This window comes from Phacochoerus africanus, chromosome 4, assembly GCF_016906955.1.
Source record: "Phacochoerus africanus isolate WHEZ1 chromosome 4, ROS_Pafr_v1, whole genome shotgun sequence".
NCBI classification, from domain to species: Eukaryota; Metazoa; Chordata; class Mammalia; order Artiodactyla; family Suidae; genus Phacochoerus; species Phacochoerus africanus.
In genome coordinates, this window is record NC_062547.1 from 143,024,409 (window position 1) to 143,043,785 (window position 19,377).

General features: G+C 45.0%; 1 protein-coding gene across 20 annotated transcripts in view; it reads left to right on the forward strand.

Moving 5' to 3' along the window:
- Positions 1 to 19,377, forward strand: part of LOC125126453 (protocadherin gamma-C4) — a 172,466-nt gene that overhangs the window by 74,586 nt on the left and 78,503 nt on the right. The window contains exons 1-2 of one of the 20 annotated variants that reach the window (XM_047778887.1): positions 10,518 to 10,611; positions 10,953 to 12,827. The exons of 15 other annotated variants lie outside the window; for them this stretch is intronic. In XM_047778887.1, the coding sequence (XP_047634843.1) occupies positions 11,235 to 12,827 (1,593 nt within the window). In that variant the 5' untranslated portion in view covers positions 10,518 to 10,611; positions 10,953 to 11,234. Of the gene's footprint in view, positions 1 to 878; positions 1,051 to 3,110; positions 3,391 to 5,756; positions 8,420 to 9,880; positions 12,828 to 19,377 lie in introns of those variants that run through there. 4 more of the 20 variants (XM_047778868.1, XM_047778886.1, XM_047778883.1 and 1 more) reach the window with 4 other exon arrangements.

The following is a 19,377-nucleotide window of genomic DNA, read 5'->3' on the forward strand; positions in this document are numbered from 1 at the left end:
TAAGTATTTGAAATAATGGTTTTTATATGCCAGTTTGCCAGTAATTTATAATATAGCACTACTATTTCCAGACTGTAGATCCCATCTCTTGATAAAGTTCCTAAAATTAATTTAGTTCAAACCTATGTGTATTACTGTTAATACTAAAGTTTACAATGCTGCAATCCCTCTACTATTCAAGTGCATTGCAAGGTAAAATATACAGAGAATTCTCAGGTCCGTTGTTCACAAAATAGAATATCTTTTCATCAGGGATATGGAATATAGTTATATTTTTATACTATGGTACCTTAAGTGACAACCGTAAAATAATGCCATATTTTTTCAAATATTTTTTCTTTATTTTACTTAAGAAATAAACATTGGCAAGAATTATAGTCATAATCCTACTGATGATTTTGTTGGAACTGTGCTAGTTCCACAGCCACAAATGCTGTTGCCTTCAGTCAGTAAAAATCAATAGGAACTAAATCTAACCTGCAGGTTTTCAGTTCCAGCAGTATTTGAAAACCTAAGAAAAAATTAGCAAGCCCGTTTAATAATTACTCTTTTAATAAGTGCTCTTGGTAAACCTTTAATGTCACATTACATAGCTCTTTATTGTCTGCAATTTTAAGCTTTACAAATACTTGTGATTCTCTAAGAGGTGAGTTTAAGAACTCGGTAACAGGCACATTAATTTTTTCTTTCGCGTTGCAATAATACGATTGGGCTCTAGGCGCCGCTGTTCACCAATTAGGGAAAGGGAAGCAGAGCGCTACAGAGTCCCTCCCTCCCCTACCTCTAAGACACAAAGCACAGAGAGATGGTTACTCACAGATCCCGGTGCTGGAAACTCAAAGTACTCGCTTTCGCTCTGTAATATTTTTTGGATGCAGTCGGCCAGGGACCTCGTGGATACATAAGCTATTTCAGAACCAAAGGCTCAAGAAATCGCGGAATACAGGTTCAGCCACCGCCATGGCGAATTGGCAAGTGCGCCTTGACCGCAGCGGGCTGGTCCTACTGCTGGTCCTAGGGACGCTGCGGGAGTCTGGGGCCGGGCAGATCCGATACTCGGTGCCAGAAGAGACAGACAAAGGCTTCTTCGTGGGCAATATTTCCAAGGACCTCGGCCTGGAGCCCTGGGAGCTGGCGCAGCGTGGTGTCCGCATCGTCTCCAGAGGAAAGACGCAGCTTTTCGCTCTGAATCCGCGCAGTGGCAGCTTGATCACCGCGGGTAGGATAGACCGGGAGGAGCTCTGTGAGGCGGTTTCCTCCTCCTGTTTTTTAAACATGGACATACTTGTGGAAAATACCCTGAAGATTTATGGAGTAGAGGTGGAAATAATGGATATTAATGATAATGCCCCCAGTTTCCGGGAGGAGGAAGTGGAGATAAAAATCAATGAGCATGCAACTCCAGGATCGCGATTTCCTCTTCCTAACGCTAGGGATCCAGATGTGGGCGAGAACTCCCTCCAGCGGTACCAGCTCAACCCTAATAGTTACTTTTCCTTGCAAGTTCGAAGCGGAACGGATGGGGCCAAGAATCCGGAGTTAGTGCTGGAGGGGAGCCTGGACCGGGAAAAAGAGGCTGCTCACCACCTCCTCCTCACAGCCTTAGATGGAGGAGATCCCATCCGCCAGGGCACTGTTCCCATTCGCGTGGTGGTCCTCGATGTAAATGATCATATCCCCAAGTTTACAAAGCCTCTGTACAGAGTGAGTGTTCCTGAGAACCTCAGCCCTGGAACTCGGGTCCTAACAGTGAATGCAACTGATCCCGATGAGGGAATTAACGGGGAGGTGGTGTATTCATTCCGGAATATGGAAAGCAAAGCTTCTGAAATATTCCAGTTGGATTCTCGATCTGGAGACGTCTTAATACAGGGTCCTCTGGACTTTGAGAAATACAGATTCTATGAGCTGGAAATTCAAGGCCAAGATGGCGGAGGTCTCTTCACCACTGCGAAGGTGTTGGTCACAGTTGTGGATGTGAATGATAACGCTCCAGAAATAACTATCACATCCGCTACTAATTCAGTGCTGGAAAACTCTCCTCCAGGTACAGTGATTGCCCTTCTAAATGTGCAAGATCAAGATTCCGGAGAAAATGGTCAAGTCTCTTGCTCCATTCCTAACAATCTGCCTTTTAAATTAGAAAAGACTTATGGAAATTATTATAAGTTGATCACAAACCAAGCATTGGACAGGGAGCAGTTTCAGAGCTACAATATAACATTGACAGCCACAGATCAGGGAAGTCCGCCCTTGTCTACAGAAACTCACATTTCACTGAATGTAGCAGATGACAACGATAACCCGCCCACCTTCACTCACTCCTCTTATCACGCCTACATTCCTGAAAACAACCCCAGAGGAGCCTCCTTCTTCTCGGTGTCTGCATTCGACCGGGACAGCAAAGAGAATGCCCAGGTCACTTATTCTCTGGCAGAGGATACGCTCCAGGGGGCACCTCTATCCTCCTATGTCTCCATAAACACAGACACCGGTGTTCTGTATGCGCTGCGCTCCTTTGACTATGAACAATTCCATGAACTGCAGTTGTGGGTGACAGCGCATGACAGTGGGAACCCACCGCTCAGCAGCAACGTGTCATTGAGCATATTCATACTGGACCAGAACGACAATGCCCCAGAGATCCTGTACCCCGCCCTACCCATGGATGGCTCCACTGGCGTGGAGCTGGCGCCCCGCTCAGCAGAGCCCGGCTACCTGGTGACCAAGGTGGTGGCGGTGGACAGAGACTCGGGCCAGAACGCCTGGCTGTCCTACCGTCTGCTCAAGGCCAGCGAGCCCGGGCTCTTCGCGGTGGGGCTGCACACAGGCGAGGTGCGCACAGCGCGGGCCCTGCTGGACAGAGACGCCCTCAAGCAGAGCCTGGTGGTGGCGGTCCAGGACCACGGCCAGCCCCCCCTCTCCGCCACCGTCACGCTCACCGTGGCCGTGGCAGACAGCATCCCCGACGTCCTGGCTGACCTGGATAGCCTCGAATCTCCTGCCAACCCCGATGACTCAGGCCTGACACTGTACCTGGTGGTGGCGGTGGCGGCGGTCTCCTGTGTCTTCCTGGCCTTTGTCATCGTGCTGCTGGCGCTCAGGCTGAGGCGCTGGCACCTGTCGCGTGTGCTCCAGGCCTCAGGAGGCGGACTGGGTGGCGTGCCCGCCTCCCACTTCGTGGGCGTGGACGGGGTGCGGGCTTTCCTGCAGACCTATTCCCACGAGGTGTCGCTCACCGCGGACTCGCGGGGGAGCCACGTGATCTTCCCGCAGCCCAACTATGCGGACACGCTCATCAGCCAGGAGAGCTGTGGGAAAAGCGAGCCTCTCCTGATAGGTGAAGATTCAGCTACCGGTTTAGGCAAATGTGATTCTACCAGTAATCAGGTGAGATTTATCTCCTGCCTCCCAATTGTTGGTGTTTCTGCACAGGTCTTTTAAGTGACTTTTTCCCTAAGCCTGTTATAAAAACTGTTGGGGGAGGCATATGTTCTTATATATTTAAAGCAAAACATGTGAGTTTCTGTACTTTATCTAACGTAGGTTTCATGAAAGAATCATTTTTCAGAAATTCCCTGGCCAGGGATGGGCCCAAATCATAGCAGGGACAACTGCGAATCCTAGGCCACCAGGGAACTCTTGTTTTAATTTTGAAGCCCAGTCTAGTTATCATGGCTTGCTTTATTGTAAGTTGAATTTCAGTAATGTTTTTCTATCATCAGTGTCTTTGACTATCACTGTAAACTGGTAATGATTCGAATCAGTGACTCACAAACATTTTTTTATTTCATTTCAACTTCATATCGCCTCCGCTGATTTATAATTATATTCTCCTATTATTTACTTCTAATGTTCATATTTAATCCTGTTGATTCAACAGTATACTTGCTCTAGCTCTTTTTCTTATCCATAATACATACATACACACACACGTGAACAGAATTCCGTTTTGATATTTGGTAGCTGGGAATATGTTTAGATCCTGTTATTTCAACTTCGTCTCATTTTTTATTCCACCCCAACAAGACATATTGACTGCCTTTTAAGTAGGAAAAGGAGGCTCTCTTGGGGAGGAAATGTAGAACACATTTTTTTTTCTTAAGTTCTAGACATCTTTTCTATTTCTACAGTAAAGTAATTAGATTCTTTTGAAGAAATAGCTGAAATGGACAACTGGTGTTACTTCCTTTTATTCTTTCACTTGTACTTTCGTGTCTGTGTGTGTGTGCATTGTTGGTTTTTTTCATGTACCAAATTCACTTACAGAAATCACTTAATTTTTATCCAGTGCTTCCCAAAAGGTTGTTTTCAAATCTGCTAGACATGCTTGCATTCATCGGATTTATTCATTTAGAATAGTTTGTGCCTATATTTGTAATACTCGAATATACGTGAAGAGGTGGAGTGTGTATTTAGACATTATGAGATTGATTTAGTAAGTATTCTTCTGGCTACTTTTTTTGCTTTCACTGTTTTATTAAGTGTCATGGATCATTCTTTATTTCCTTTGTAAACTTATTTTTTTGTATCAAACACAAATGTATTCGATTCTTATATCCAGAAGCAACTTGCTATTGAAGCCCTGATAGTTATCTAATAGTGCCAGTGGTATCTGAAGCAAAGTCCAGGAAAGTCAGGGGAGAAGGAAACTTGCCTAGGGAAACTTATTTTACAGCAGGAATCGTTTCCAGGGTCAGGTCAGCTCAGCACTCTGACACCACTTCTGGATACTCGGTCCAAAGTACTCGCATATTCATGTTCTCTTTCAAGTCTTCCGTTCTCATTTTGGAATTGACCTTGTTATAATTAACTATATGTTGAGGATCTCATGTCCGGGCCAAAAGAATGTCAACTGTAGGGAAGATCTGCAGCAGATGCCTAAATCTGATGTCACGCAAAATGTTAGCGTTTTGTGCATCTAGGGATAGAATTTATGCTTGTGGGACTCCAAACTGAGAAAAAAAGATTTAATGCATTTTACTTCAACTGGAATTAGACGAATAAAAAGAATACGAGGAGTTTGCTGGAAGAGGGAGATTGTTCCATATATATTTTTGACACCGTCTGAATTAGGAGTCGGCAACCAAGATCTTAGAGAATAAAAAGGAAAGGTTGGTTTTGACACCTGAGGTTAAGCTTAATTTCAGTAGAGGTAGTGATAAAGCTCTGGTGAGAGTCAACATAAGATCTAGTTAAATTAAAGGATGAAAATAAAACACCTTCACATTCCATGTCATTAAATTCCTATGGTAATCTGGTAGGGTATGCTTTTTTATTCCCTTCATAATAAAAGTGTAAAACACTTCACAATCATTTTCATAAATCTCTTTTATAAGTAGCAAGGAAAACTTATAGTACTGGACATCTTTATCATGAGTAAAACCTTATATAGCTTTGATTTCTCCTCCAGTTTATTCTGATGAGAGAAGAAAATCATATGCATATTGCATTGACTAATAGGGTCATTTTATGGCTGTCAGATTTTCCCCATACCATTTGTTGGGGCTATTCTTCCATGTGATCTTTGTTCTAAGTCTGGAGATAAGTCTTTGACTTGTACTTCCAATGTGTGCATTGCCTCTAATAGTTAGAAAATGACAAACTTTTCTCATTACTGAGTTAATTGCTCTTCTATGGGATTCCATCTCTAAGGAACCTTCTTTGGTAGCAAATACTGGAAAATAGACCTATCCAAAACTCTACACCGCCCCATTCCCTATACATCAGTTCAACGTATCTGTTGGAATACCGCATCCCTTTATTTACAAGGCTTCTGACTGCAGTTCTCTGAATAGACTCCGAGTGCCGCTGTTGGCCAATGAGCTGCAAGAGCTGACGCTCAGGATCTACCCGAGTGATTTTCTGCACAGTCACAAAAGCAAGTTGGAAAGGAGAATCACCCGGCTTCAGGCTTTCTTCTCGGCAAATCTGATTCCGGAATAAGGATTGGGATGTCCTCAACCTGGGAGTGTTGTGTTTTCTACGTGGTCGGTGTGGATAGTTTAAACGCAATTTGTAAATCATCTTAACATCGGAGGCTGCAGCAACGCAGAGAAGGATGGGAAATAGGGTGAAGCAGAGGAGCAGTGCCTGGCGGCTGCGGCAAGTACTTTTTCCTTTCTTGCTCCCTTTGTTCTGCGGGGCTCTCTCGGAACACATCCGCTATTCTATCCCAGAAGAAATGGCCAGAGGCTCCGTGGTAGGGAATCTTGCTGAGGACCTTGGGCTGCATGTACGGGATTTATTGACCCGCAACCTCAGAGTTAGTTCGGAGAAACAATACTTTACTGTAAACACGGAGAATGGGAACTTACTTGTGAATGACAGAATAGATCGAGAGTCACTCTGCTCCCCAAGCCCTCTGTGTGTCCTGCCCTTGGAGGTTGTAGTAGAGAATCCTCTAAATGTTTTTCACATAGACGTGATGATAGAAGATATAAATGACAATCCACCTCATTTCCCCCAAGATAGTATTGTTTTACAAATCAATGAATTGGCAATTCCAGGAACTCGGTTTGGCCTGGAATCAGCTATAGATGCAGATGTAGGGCTTAACTCTCTCCAGAGTTACCAACTCAGCTATAGTAAGCATTTCTCTTTGACGATTGAGGGTAAGACTGAAAGCAAGAATGCCCCAGAATTAGTGCTGGAGAAGCCCCTGGACCGGGAACAACAGAGCTCCCACCTTTTGGTCCTGACAGCAGTGGATGGGGGTGATCCGGTCAGAACAGGCACCACTCAAATCAGGGTCAAGGTCACGGATGCCAATGATAACCCCCCGGTGTTCAGTCAGGATGTGTACAAAGTTAGCCTGCGTGAGAACTCGCCTCCAGGCACCCCTGTGCTAAAGGTGAAGGCCACTGACCAGGATGAAGGCATCAATGCAGAGATCACATACTCCTTCAGAACCCTACGAGATATTGGAAATGTGCTTACACTGGACCATCAAAGTGGAGAAATTAAATCCAAGGACCCGGTAGACTTTGAAATCAGTAGCAGTTATACTATAAGCCTCGAGGCCAGGGACGGCGGAGGCATGAACACCGAGTGTAAAATTATACTGGAAATTTTAGATGAGAATGACAATGCCCCGGAAGTGGTTTTCACTTCGGTGTCTAGTTCCATAACGGAGGATGCAGAACCCGGAACTGTAATTGCTCTGTTCAAAACACATGATAAAGATTCAGGAGAAAACGGGGAGGTCACGTGTCTCATAAAAGAAAAAGTTCCTTTTAGGATTGAATCTTCTGCCAATAATTACTACAAGCTTATAACAGATGGGGCCCTAGACCGAGAGCAGACTCCGGAATACAATGTCACCATCACAGCCACCGACAGGGGCAAGCCGCCCCTCTCCTCCAGCACCACCATCACCCTGCACATCGCAGACGTCAACGACAACGCTCCGGTTTTCCAGCAGGCCTCCTACGAGGTCCACGTGGCGGAGAACAACCCGCCCGGCGCCTCCATCGCGCAAGTGAGCGCTCGCGATCCCGACCTGGGGCCCAACGGCCACGTCTCCTACTCCATCGTGGCCGGCGACCTGGAGCCGCGCGCGCTGGCGTCCTACGTGTCCGTGAGCGCGCAGAGCGGCGTGGTGTTCGCGCAGCGCGCCTTCGACCACGAGCAGCTGCGCGCCCTGGAGCTGACGCTGCAGGCCCGCGACCACGGCTCGCCCGCGCTCCGCGCCAACGTGAGCCTGCGCGTGCTGGTGGGCGACCGCAACGACAACGCGCCCCGGGTGCTGTACCCGGCGCTGGGGCCCGACGGCTCGGCGCTCTTCGACACGGTGCCGCGCGCCGCGCAGCCCGGCTACCTGGTGACCAAGGTGGTGGCGGTGGACGCGGACGCGGGGCACAACGCGTGGCTGTCGTACCACGTGCTGCAGGCCAGCGAGCCGGGCCTCTTCAGCCTGGGGCTGCGCACGGGCGAGGTGCGCACGGCGCGGGCCCTGGGCGAGCGGGACGCGGCCCGCCAGCGCCTGCTGGTCGCGGTGCGCGACGGGGGCCAGCCGCCCCTGTCGGCCACCGCCACGCTGCTGCTGGTGTTCGCGGACAGCCTGCAGGAGGCGCTGCCGGACCTGGGGGACGCTCCTCCGCCTTCGGACCCCCAGGCTGAGCTGCAGTTGTACCTGGTGGTGGCCTTGGCGCTGATCTCGGTGCTCTTCCTGGTGGCGGTGACCCTGGCGGTGGCCCTACACGTGCGACGCTCCTCCAGGCCCGCGGCCTGGGGCTGCTTTCAGCCTGGCCTCTGTGTCAAGGCCGGGCCCGTGGGTCCCCCCAACTACAGTGAAGGAACGTTGCCTTATTCCTACAATCTGTACGGCGCTGATTCTCAGCAAACAAGGTTTAATTTTCTCACCATGACGCCGGAAATGGTACCCGGACAAGCTCTCTCTAATGAAGCTTCTTTGGTAGTAAGTGTCACTGAGGAGAATAAGTTAAACTCTAACTGTTGCTGCTACTCACGTGAGTTTCAGTGAATACCTTTCATCTGCAAATAAGCTTGGTTTAATATTTAAACAATTATCTAGGAAAGAAAATCTTAAACAGATTATATGCTATCACTTCACTTTTGTTTGCCCACTCTCAATATTTTCCCTGTTCCCTTCTATGTGGGTAACTAGCTTTATTATTAGTTCTGGAGTATTTTCAATATTTGGACAATTTCACCTGAGTTATTCTTTATACTTTCTCTCTCTCCCTTACTTCAACAAGTGGGTATTATGATGATGCTGCCATTCAAATATTTTAAACAGAAGCATAGTTTTTTTTCCTTTGGGTGTTTCTCTTTTTCAGAACATCAACATCTTGGCATATAAAGCTTTTTCTTTATTAACTACAAAATGAGATGAAAATGCATGGAAAAAGGCTTTACAATTAAAGACATAGTAATAATTTGATAACATTTAGATACCTTTTTAGGGATTCTTTGAATTCCACTGAATAGGTCAGTTTTATTCCCTACCCTTTCTCAGAGCTCCCTGTAGATTTCATCTTAGTGTTAAAGATATTATTTTATAGTAGGCCTGCCAAACATGCTTATCCTCAGAATCTCAATATTTACATTCATGAAAGCACAATAACAAGAATTTCTTCCTTTATTTTGATGCCTTCTAAATGTCTTACCAGTAAATCCCAGTAACTGGAATTAAGTTTGTTACCCAGGAAAAGGTAAGTTTACAGTATTCTTTGGGTTACTAGTTTTCCTAAACATCATTTTTTTTATTGGATATAGTTGATTTACAATGTCTTAGTTTCTGATATACAGCAAAGTAATATATGTCTAAATATATATTTAGTCTTTTTCATATTTATTCCCATTATGACTTAATATGGGATTTTGATCCTAAGCATTCTATGAAATATATTAGTAGTATATTACCCTTACTTCCAGCAAATGCTAGTTGGAATGCTTCTATTTTGTTCTAAAATTGTTCATGTGCCTTCTTCACTTGACTTCCTGCTGGTGTGATTCTGATAATGTTGCAATCGAGTCTTTTATTTTTAGGTTTCCATATTATTGTGAAATTCTGACTTCTAAATGTCAAATGTCAACAGCATGTTAATATAGTTCTTCCATTTAGGCAAATTTAAGAATCTACCACAAGATTTCGCCCCAAATTTTAACTGTGTGAGAAATTTTAAATTATCTATAGTACAGTTTCTCAAAACATGAAACCCCTAAGGAGATTCCCACAATAGGTGCATGTGTGTGATGAGGGGGAGATCAAAGTAGGTGCACTAAAATCATAAGGTTAAAATTCACTATATGTGGAAACTTTAAATTCAGAGTTCCTTGGCAGCTCAGCAGGTTAAGGATCCAGTGTTGTCACTTGGGTTGCTGCTGTCACGAGGGTTGGATCCCTAGCGTAAGATCCAACGGTCATGGCCAAAAAAGGGAAAAGAAAAAGAAACTCCAGATTCATGTAAAAGCTCACTGGAAAACTCAGAATACTCCTACAGCTATGGAAGATAATCTCATGAAAATGGCTCCCTGTGAAAGATTGCGGGAAATAAGAAGAGGCTCACTGAAAGTCCAAGCGAAATGAATACTGTAGTTTTAGTTAGTTCCATCTCCATCCCAATATTAAGAACAGTAGGTGGAGCTATTTGAGGTCTGAAAGCCTTCAAGATATTTGAGGTCTAAAATCCTTCAAGATTGTGCAGTAATTGGTTAGGACTCTGAGCGCCACTGTTCGTTCACCAATCAGGGAGAGAACAGCAGAGGAAGATCCTGCTGGCTGCGCACACGCCTGAAGCACAAAGCACAGATGGAAGCTAACCATCTCCCAGACTGTGAGGAAACGGATTGGAAGACCTCGGATCCGGCAGATTTTTAAGGGCCAGTAAGGTGATCCTGACTTCGGTGGTCAAGGACAGAAGTGGAAGAAAGTGACAATGTGTCCTTCGCAACTGCACCGGGACTGCAAAAAGCTGGTCCTGCTGGGAGTTCTCCTGGGGGTTCTGTGGGAAACTGGGTGCACCCAAATCCACTATTCAGTTCCCGAGGAGCTGGAGAAAGGCTCCAGGGTGGGGAACATCGCCGAAGATCTCGGGCTGGAGCCCCGGGAACTGGAGGAGCGCGGAGTCCGCATCGTCTCCAGAGGTAGGACGCAACTTTTTGATCTGAATCCGCGAAGCGGCAGCCTGGTCACCGCCGGCAGGTTAGACCGGGAGGAGCTCTGTTTGGGGGCCATCAAGTGTCAACTAAATTTGGAGATTCTGATGGAGGATAAAGTGAAAATATACGGGGTAGCGGTAGAAGTGAGGGACATTAATGATAATGCTCCCAGTTTCCAGGAAGACGAATTAGAAATAAAAATGAGTGAAAATGCAGCCACTGGGATGCGGTTCCCCCTTCCCCATGCTTGGGATCCGGATATAGGGAAGAATTCACTCCAGAGCTACAAGCTCAGTGGTAATACTCACTTCTCCCTGGATGTGCAGAGCGGAGCGGATGGCAATAAGTACCCGGAATTGGTGTTGGAACGCGCCCTGGACCGCGAAGAAAAGGCCATTCACCACCTGGTTCTCACGGCCTCGGACTCTGGCGACCCAGTCCGCACTGGCACCGCGCGCATCCGCGTGCTGGTTCTCGATGCGAACGACAACGCGCCGGCGTTTGCTCAGTCCGAGTACCGCGTGAGCGTTCCGGAGAATGTGGCCGTGGGCACTCAGCTGCTTCTGGTAAACGCCTCTGACCCTGACGAAGGAGCCAACGCGGAAGTGATGTATTCCTTCCGGTACGTGGACAACAAAGCGGCCCAAATTTTCAAGCTAGATGGTAATTTAGGGACGATTTCAACAATAGGGGAGTTGAACCATGAGGAATCGGGATTCTACGAGATGGAAGTGCAAGCGATGGATAACGCAGGATATTCTGCACGAGCCAAAGTGCTGATCACAGTTTTGGACGTGAATGACAACGCCCCTGAAGTAGTAATCACCTCTCTCTCCAGCTCCATTCCTGAAAACTCTCCCAGAGGGACGTTAATTGCCCTTTTAAATGTAAATGATCAAGACTCTGGGGAAAATGGACAAGTGAACTGTTTCATCCAAGGGAATCTGCCTTTTAAATTAGAAAAGTCTTACGGAAATTATTACAGTTTAGTGACAGACACAGTCCTAGATCGAGAACTGGTTTCTAGCTACAACATCACCGTGACTGCCGCTGACAGAGGAAGTCCGCCCCTGTACACGGAAACTCACGTCACCCTGAATGTGGCAGACACTAACGACAACCCGCCTTCCTTCTCTCAAGCCTCCTACTCTGCCTATATCCTAGAGAACAACCCCAGAGGAGCTTCCATCATCTCTGTGACCGCCCAGGACCCCGACTATGGAGAAAATGCCCAGGTCACTTACTCCCTGGCAGAGGACACCCTCCAGGGAGCTCCCCTGTCCTCGTACATATCCATCAACTCCAACACTGGTGTCGTGTATGCTCTGCGCTCCTTCGATTACGAGCAATTCCGAGACTTGGCGCTACAGGTAATAGCACATGACAGTGGGGACCCGTCACTCAGTAGCAACGCGTCGCTGAGCCTATTCGTGCTGGACCAGAACGACAATGCCCCAGAGATCCTCTTCCCCGCCCTCCCCACTGATGGCTCCACGGGTGTAGAGCTGGCACCCCGCTCTGCAGAGCCCGGCTACCTGGTGACCAAAGTGGTGGCGGTGGACAGAGACTCGGGCCAGAACGCCTGGCTGTCCTACCGCCTGCTCAAGGCCAGCGAGCCCGGGCTCTTCGCGGTGGGGCTGCACACGGGCGAGGTGCGCACAGCGCGGGCCCTGCTGGACAGAGACGCCCTCAAGCAGAGCCTGGTGGTGGCGGTCCAGGACCACGGCCAGCCCCCCCTCTCGGCCACCGTCACGCTCACCGTGGCCGTGGCGGACAGCTTCCCAGATGTGCTGGCCGACTTGGACAGCATCGAATCTTCCACTGACCGGGACAACTCCAGCCTCACGCTGTACCTGGTGGTGGCGGTGGCGGCGGTCTCCTGTGTCTTCCTGGCCTTTGTCATCGTGCTGCTGGCGCTCAGGCTGAGGCGCTGGCACCTGTCGCGTGTGCTCCAGGCCTCAGGAGGCGGACTGGGTGGCGTGCCCGCCTCCCACTTGGTGGGCGTGGACGGGGTGCGGGCTTTCCTGCAGACCTATTCCCACGAGGTGTCGCTCACCGCGGACTCGCGGGGGAGCCACGTGATCTTCCCGCAGCCCAACTATGCGGACACACTCATCAGCCAGGAGAGCTGTGGGAAAAGCGAGCCTCTTTTGCTTTCAGGCGATTTGGTGTGTTCTAAAGATAACCATGCATCAGTTCAGGTGAGTGCATGTCAAATATTCTCCCCTGATCTTTGAGCATGATGTCTCTCATTATCGGTAATTAGTTTATATTTGGAATTTGTAAACAGACACCAATACATTTATTTAAACGTGGCAAACAATGACAGCCCCGCTGCCTTCCCTCAGGTCTTTCTTTGGGCCTTCCCTCTCGTCTTACTTATAACAATTTAAAAAATATTTGTATAAGTGATATGTAAAATTTTACATCCATTTTATAAAGCACTTGTTAATACTCCATAATTTAACATACCAACTCTACAGCTCTTGCTGCTTTGATTGCTCTTTTTATTTCCCAGTGGCCATGTAAATGTTGTTGCATATCTATGCTAATTTATCTGTTAAGAACACAAAGTCTTCTAGAGAGGATACATCTACTTCAGTGAAAAGTATAAATGTTATTTTATTTTTATTTATTTATTTATTTTGGTCTTTTTTTGCTATTTCTTTGGGCCGCTCCCACGGCATATGGAGGTTCCCAGGCTAGGGGTCCAATCGGAGCTGTAGCCACAGGCCTACACCAGAGCCACAGCAACGCGGGATCCGAGCTGCATCTGCAACCTACACCACAGCTCATGGCAACGCCGGATCGTTAACCCACTGAGCAAGGGCAGGGACCGAACCCGCAACCTCATGGTTCCTAGTCGGATTCGTTAACCACTGCGCCACGACGGGAACTTCTAAATGTTATTTTAAATAGACTTTTATTAATAGAAAGACTTCTAACCACACATGAAGTTGCTAACAAATTCATAGATTGCATTCAGTTTCTTTTTCTATTTTTTTCCATCCCCAGCAGGATCTCATTGCTTAGCCCCTCCAAATGCAATAGTTTGCCTCAACTAACCCCAAACTCCCAGTCCATCCGGCTCCCTTCCCCCACCCCCTTGGCAACCACAAGTCTATTCCCCAAGTCCATGTGTATCTTTTCTGTAAATAGGTTCATTTGAGCCATATATTAAATTCCAGATATAAATGATATATGATATTTGTCTTCCTCTTTCTGCCTTAACTTCACTTAGTATGAAAATCTCTAGTTCCATCCATGTTGCTGCAAATTATTTCATTCTTTTTTTCTGGTTGAGTAGTATTCCATTGTGTATATGTACCACATCTTCTTAATCCATTCATCTGTAGATGGACATTTAGGTTGTTTCCATGTGTTGGCTATTGTGAATAGTACTGCATTGAACATAGGGGTGCATGTATCTTCTTCAGTGAAAGTTTTGTCCGAATACTGGGAGTCTGAGGTTAATAGATGCAAACTATTGCATTTGGAGTAGATAAGCAATGAGATCCTGCTGTATAGCGCAGGGAACTATATATAGCCACTTGTGATGGAGCATTATGGAAGATAATGTGAGGAAAAGAATATATAAATGTGTGTGTGTATGTGTGTGTGTGTGTGTGTCTGGGTCACTTTGCTGTACAGTAGAAAATTGATGGAACACTGTAAACCAACTATAATGGAAAAGATAAAAGTCATTTTAAAAAAAGTTTTGTCTGAATATGTGCCCAGGAGCGGGATCGCTGGATCATACAGGAGTTCTATGTTTAGTTTTCTGAGGAACCTCCATACTGTTTTCCATCGTGGTTGTACCAATTTACATTCCCACCAGCAGTGCAGGAGGGTTCCCTTTTCTCCACACCCTCTCCAGCATTTGTTATTTGTTGACTTGTTAATGATGGCCATTCTGACCGGTATGAGGTAGTTTTGGTTTGTATTTCTCTAATAATTAGCAATGTTGAACATTTTTTTATGTGCCTGTTGGCCATCTGTATATCTTCTTTGGAGGAATGTCTATTCAGGTCTCCTGCCCATTTTTCAATTGGATTATTGGGTTTTTTGCCATTGAGTTGTATGCACTTTGTTTCTTTTAAAGTGCAGGAATTCTTTCTGGTCACTAGGGATGCATACGTTTATACTTTCTTGGTGTTTGAAGTCATTTCACAGTTTCAAATTATTCATGAACTTCCAAATATCATGGGTTTATATCTTACGCATTTAAAACGTTCTCACTGAAATATGCACAGTGTTATCATGAAGAAAAACTGAAGAGATTGTTTATTTTTTCATCCCCATTATATATTCCAGTAATTCAGTGTCTCTCTGCCTTTCCAGGTTAAATATTCCTTTTGTCCATTTTACACTGATGATCTGGATGACTCGGTGGAATATTCAGAGTAAACAAATTGTGTTTTGAGCGCATTTTTCATTCTGTCGTAAATTTGTGGTAATTCTCCTTGTGTAAAATTCCCCATAATTCTTACATATATGGAAAATTTTCTCAAAAGTGCACAGATTCTGTTTACTGAGAACCTTATGTTTATTGTAGAATGTTGAACAGAAATCAAATGATAAAATATATTATGCTTGGGAAAGCATTGCTGGAAACTGTGAGAAGGCTGGTTTCTTTTGGCGAATTCTATAAAGGGGGTAGGAAATCGTAACATCCTAATTATTTTTCTCCCAACTTGTTGCCTATCTATTTTTGAAGATACAGTAGAGATTAAAACCTAGATTTACAGGAGTTCCCATCGTGGCTCAGAGGTAACAAACCCAACTAGGATCCATGAGGACTCGGGTTCGATCCCCGTCCTTGTTCAGTGGGTGAAGGATCTAGCGTTGCCCTGAGCTGTGGTGTAGGCACAGATGTGGCTCGGATCCCAAGTTGCTGTGGCTGTGGCATAGGCTGTCAGCTGCAGCTCTGATTTGACCCCTGTCCTGGGAACTTCCATATGCTGCAGGTGTGTTCCTAAAAAGCAAACAAACAAACAAACAAACAGAAAAACCCAACCAACCAACCAAACAAAAAGCAACGCCCCCCCCCCAAAAAAAACCCACCTAGATATATAAAAGAGATTGAAAACCATTTGAGGAATGAAAAATAATCAAATTGAGATAGCTACTGCTACTGAAATTCATGTGTCACTTTTTGGTTCTCGACAATGCAAAGACAAAAAAAGGGAAATATAGAGCGGGTCTGTTTGTCTTATCTTTTAAGGAAGTTTCTGAGCTACTGCTACTGAAATTCCTGTGTCACTTTTTGCTTCTTGACAATGAAGACAAAAAAAAGGGAAATATAGAGTGGGTCTGTTTGTCTTATCTTTTAAGGAAGTTTCTGAGCTTATGCAAAATAGCGAGCTTTGTATTGACAAGAAGTTCCAAATGCAATTTGATAAGTAGAGCTTTCTAAATAATGCCAGGGTAAACAGAAGACAATGTAACTTCTCTTGCTTCGTAAAAGCGATCAAAACGTTTATCCTGTGGCCAGTTTTCATGTGGTAGTTAATTCAAAATGAAGGCCATAACACACAATAGAAATTATTTGGGAGGCTAAACTAACGTGGTTCAGTTGTGCTGATTTCTGTTCACCTAACTCAATTTAGAGATGAATCATTAAGAGCTAGGGTGAGGAATAGTAATGCCCCTTAGGCTGTACCTCAGGTGTCAGTGATCTCAGTTATGCTTCCAATATGAGCTAACCAGGCTTCATTGAATGGTTGTTGAGTGACTGAACAAGTGTATGTGTTCTGGGGGTGATCGAATATCAGTATTTAAGATGAATTATGATAGCAAAACTGCAGCTTTGTAAGGAGGTAACTCCTAACTGTGTGTAACTTTTGACATTACTTAATCTCCTTCAGCTTAAGCAAAATAGGGATTATAATATGTAATTTGAAAGATTGTGGCGAAGACTGGTCATAATATATAAGCCATATGGTTCGTAATATGTACTTAATTAACAGTGGCCTCTTTTTTTTAACATTGCTAATAGAAAAAGGAGCCATGCTTTCAGTATCGCTGTACTAGGACGTTCCTGTTGTGACTCAGCAGTGACGAGCCGGACTACAATCCATGAGGATGTGGGTTCAATCCTGGCCTCACTCAGTGGGTTAAGGATCCGGCGTTGCCATGAGCTGTGGTGTAGGTCGCAGATGTGGCTCAGGTCTGGCCTTGCTGTGGCTGTGGTGTAGGCCGGCAGCTGTAGCTCTGATTAGATCCCTAGCCTGGGAACTTCCATATGCCACAGGTGTAGACCTAAAAAGAAAAAAAAAATCACTATACTTGACATTCTGTTGGTAAAAGCAATAATGATTTGTGTGCTTCTCCAGATGATACAATGGGGTGACCTGCGGGTGGAAGTAAAACTGTTTTAAAATTTTTATGACAGCTGCTGTAAAATTCTTAAGTGCTCAGGCACATTCTTGATTGAGAAGGCCCTGTGTGGAGTCATAAAATATAGGGGGAAAATTGTTTTTGATGAGACAGTTTTATCAGTATTAATTTTTTTTGTCTGGACCATAGTGTAACTTAAGGGTCCTGTGAAATTTCTTATTTAGGGACAAATTTACTCCAGTAGAATTGCTGGGATGATTTAAATGGCAAATGGTGAAAACCTGAGAATTTTCTCATTACATGTAACAGAGCATAGCTGTGGTCATGAATTAATTAGTTCTGGTGAAAAATACGCTTTTTTCTCATGCGAGATATAGTTCAAAAAAGTAAATGCCTTCACATTAAATATGTGCCACTCTTTTATGTATCAGTTATACCCCAATAAAGCTATTTTTAAAAGTTTTAAGCAAACACATAGTTGTGAAGGGATGTTGATCAAACTAATGACTTATACATCAGGAAAGAGGTAGTTTTACTCTCTAAGGTTACACTTGGAGTTCGTTTTTAGGAAAACATACCTAATGCAAAGGTACCAATAACAGAGCACCGTCCTTAGGACACATGCTTAAAACACTGATAGGAAGAGACAGCTTCTGGCTAAGACAATTGAAGAAGTCTTTGATAGAAGATAATTTATCTTATTTTAAATAGATTTTTGCATGTGATATGAGGTAGTAGTTCAGTGAGGAAGAGGCCAAGGTGTTTTTTTTCCCATATGGATGCCCAGTTCTTTCAGTATCAGGTGTCAAAAAGATTTTCCTTTTCCTATTGCTTTGGCACCCTTACTGAAAATCATCTGATCAATATATGTGGGTCTGTTTCGAGGCTCTCCATCATATATTATTGATATGTCTGTCCCTTTGCTAATATCACTCTGTCTTGATTATTGCAGCTTTATAAGTCTTAACGTCAGATAAGTAAGTCTTCCAAACGTTTTCTTCTTTTTCAACACTATTTTGACTATTCTGAGTCCCTTGCCTATCCAAATAAATTAAAATTATCTTGTCACTTGCCAAAGGGGAAAAACCTGCAGGGATTTTGAATGGGATTGACTGCCTTGAATCTATAAATCTGCTGAAAGAGGGGTCATCTTAATACTGAGATTTCCAGGCTTTGAAACGGTATATATTTCCTTTTGCTTAGGTCGTCTTCAACTTCCCTCAGCAGTGTTTTGTACTTTTCAGCCTAGAGGTCTTGCGTATCTTTTATTAAGTTATTCCTCCCTATTCGATGGTTTTGGATATTGTAAAATGTGTTTTTAACTTCATTTTCTGACTGTTCATTGCTAGTTTATGGGAAAACTATTGACCTTTACATATTCCATGTACTTTTGGAAGGCAGCTGTGCTCACCACTATACCACCCACACTGCTACATATTCCATATACTCTTGAGAAGCAAGAGGCACCAGGTGCTCTAGTCTCATATCGTGTGGGAATATAATGTGAGAGAATACAGTATAAGCTTAAACCACCTCTGTGGAAGTTCAGGCTTCTGTTCTCTGAAGGAATAGGTTGGAAGAGTCCACCCCAACACAGAGTAAACGTTATTGCCTGCCCCAGGTCTAGCAGTGGCTGGGTCATTCATTCATTTCTATAACAAATACTTTTAATTTTTTTTGTCTTTTTTTCTTTTTTTGCTATTTCTTGGGCTGCTCCCGAGGCATATGGGGGTTCCCAGGCTAGGGGTTGAATCGGAGCTGCAGCCACTGGCCTACGCCAGAGCCACAGCAACGCTGGATCCGAGCCGCGTCTGCAACCTACACCACAGCTCACGGCAAAGCCAGATCGTTAACCCACTGAGCAAGGGCAGGGACCGAACCCGCAACCTCATGGTTCCCAGTCAGATTCGTTAACCACTGTGCCACAACGGGAACTCCTATAACAAATACTTTAATAATTGCCTGCTGTATGCAAGGCACAGTCCTAGGTACCAAGGATGCAGCAATGAAACAAGACAGGTGTGATTTCTGCGTTAATGGGCTCCCATTCTAAGATACAGTCTTTTACAAGTATAATAAGTGCCATTAAGGAGAAAAATAAGGATGCTAAAAGAGCTTGTAATAGGGAGGCCTGCTCTAGTCTTTCAGAAAGTGATGCTCGGCATGCTGTCTGAGGATTAACGTAAGTTAGCTAGGTAACAAGGAGATTAAAGAAGACATTGTCAGGCAGAGGGAATATAGCACGTGTAAAGGACCTAAAAAAAAGAAAAGGCGAGTAATGAAAAATGGCTGGGGAGGAGTTCCCTGGTGGCTCAGCGAGTTAAGGATCCGGCATTATCACTGCTGTGATGCTGGTTACCGCTCTCTCACAGGTTTGATACCTAGTGTGGGAAAATCCACATGCCATGGGCA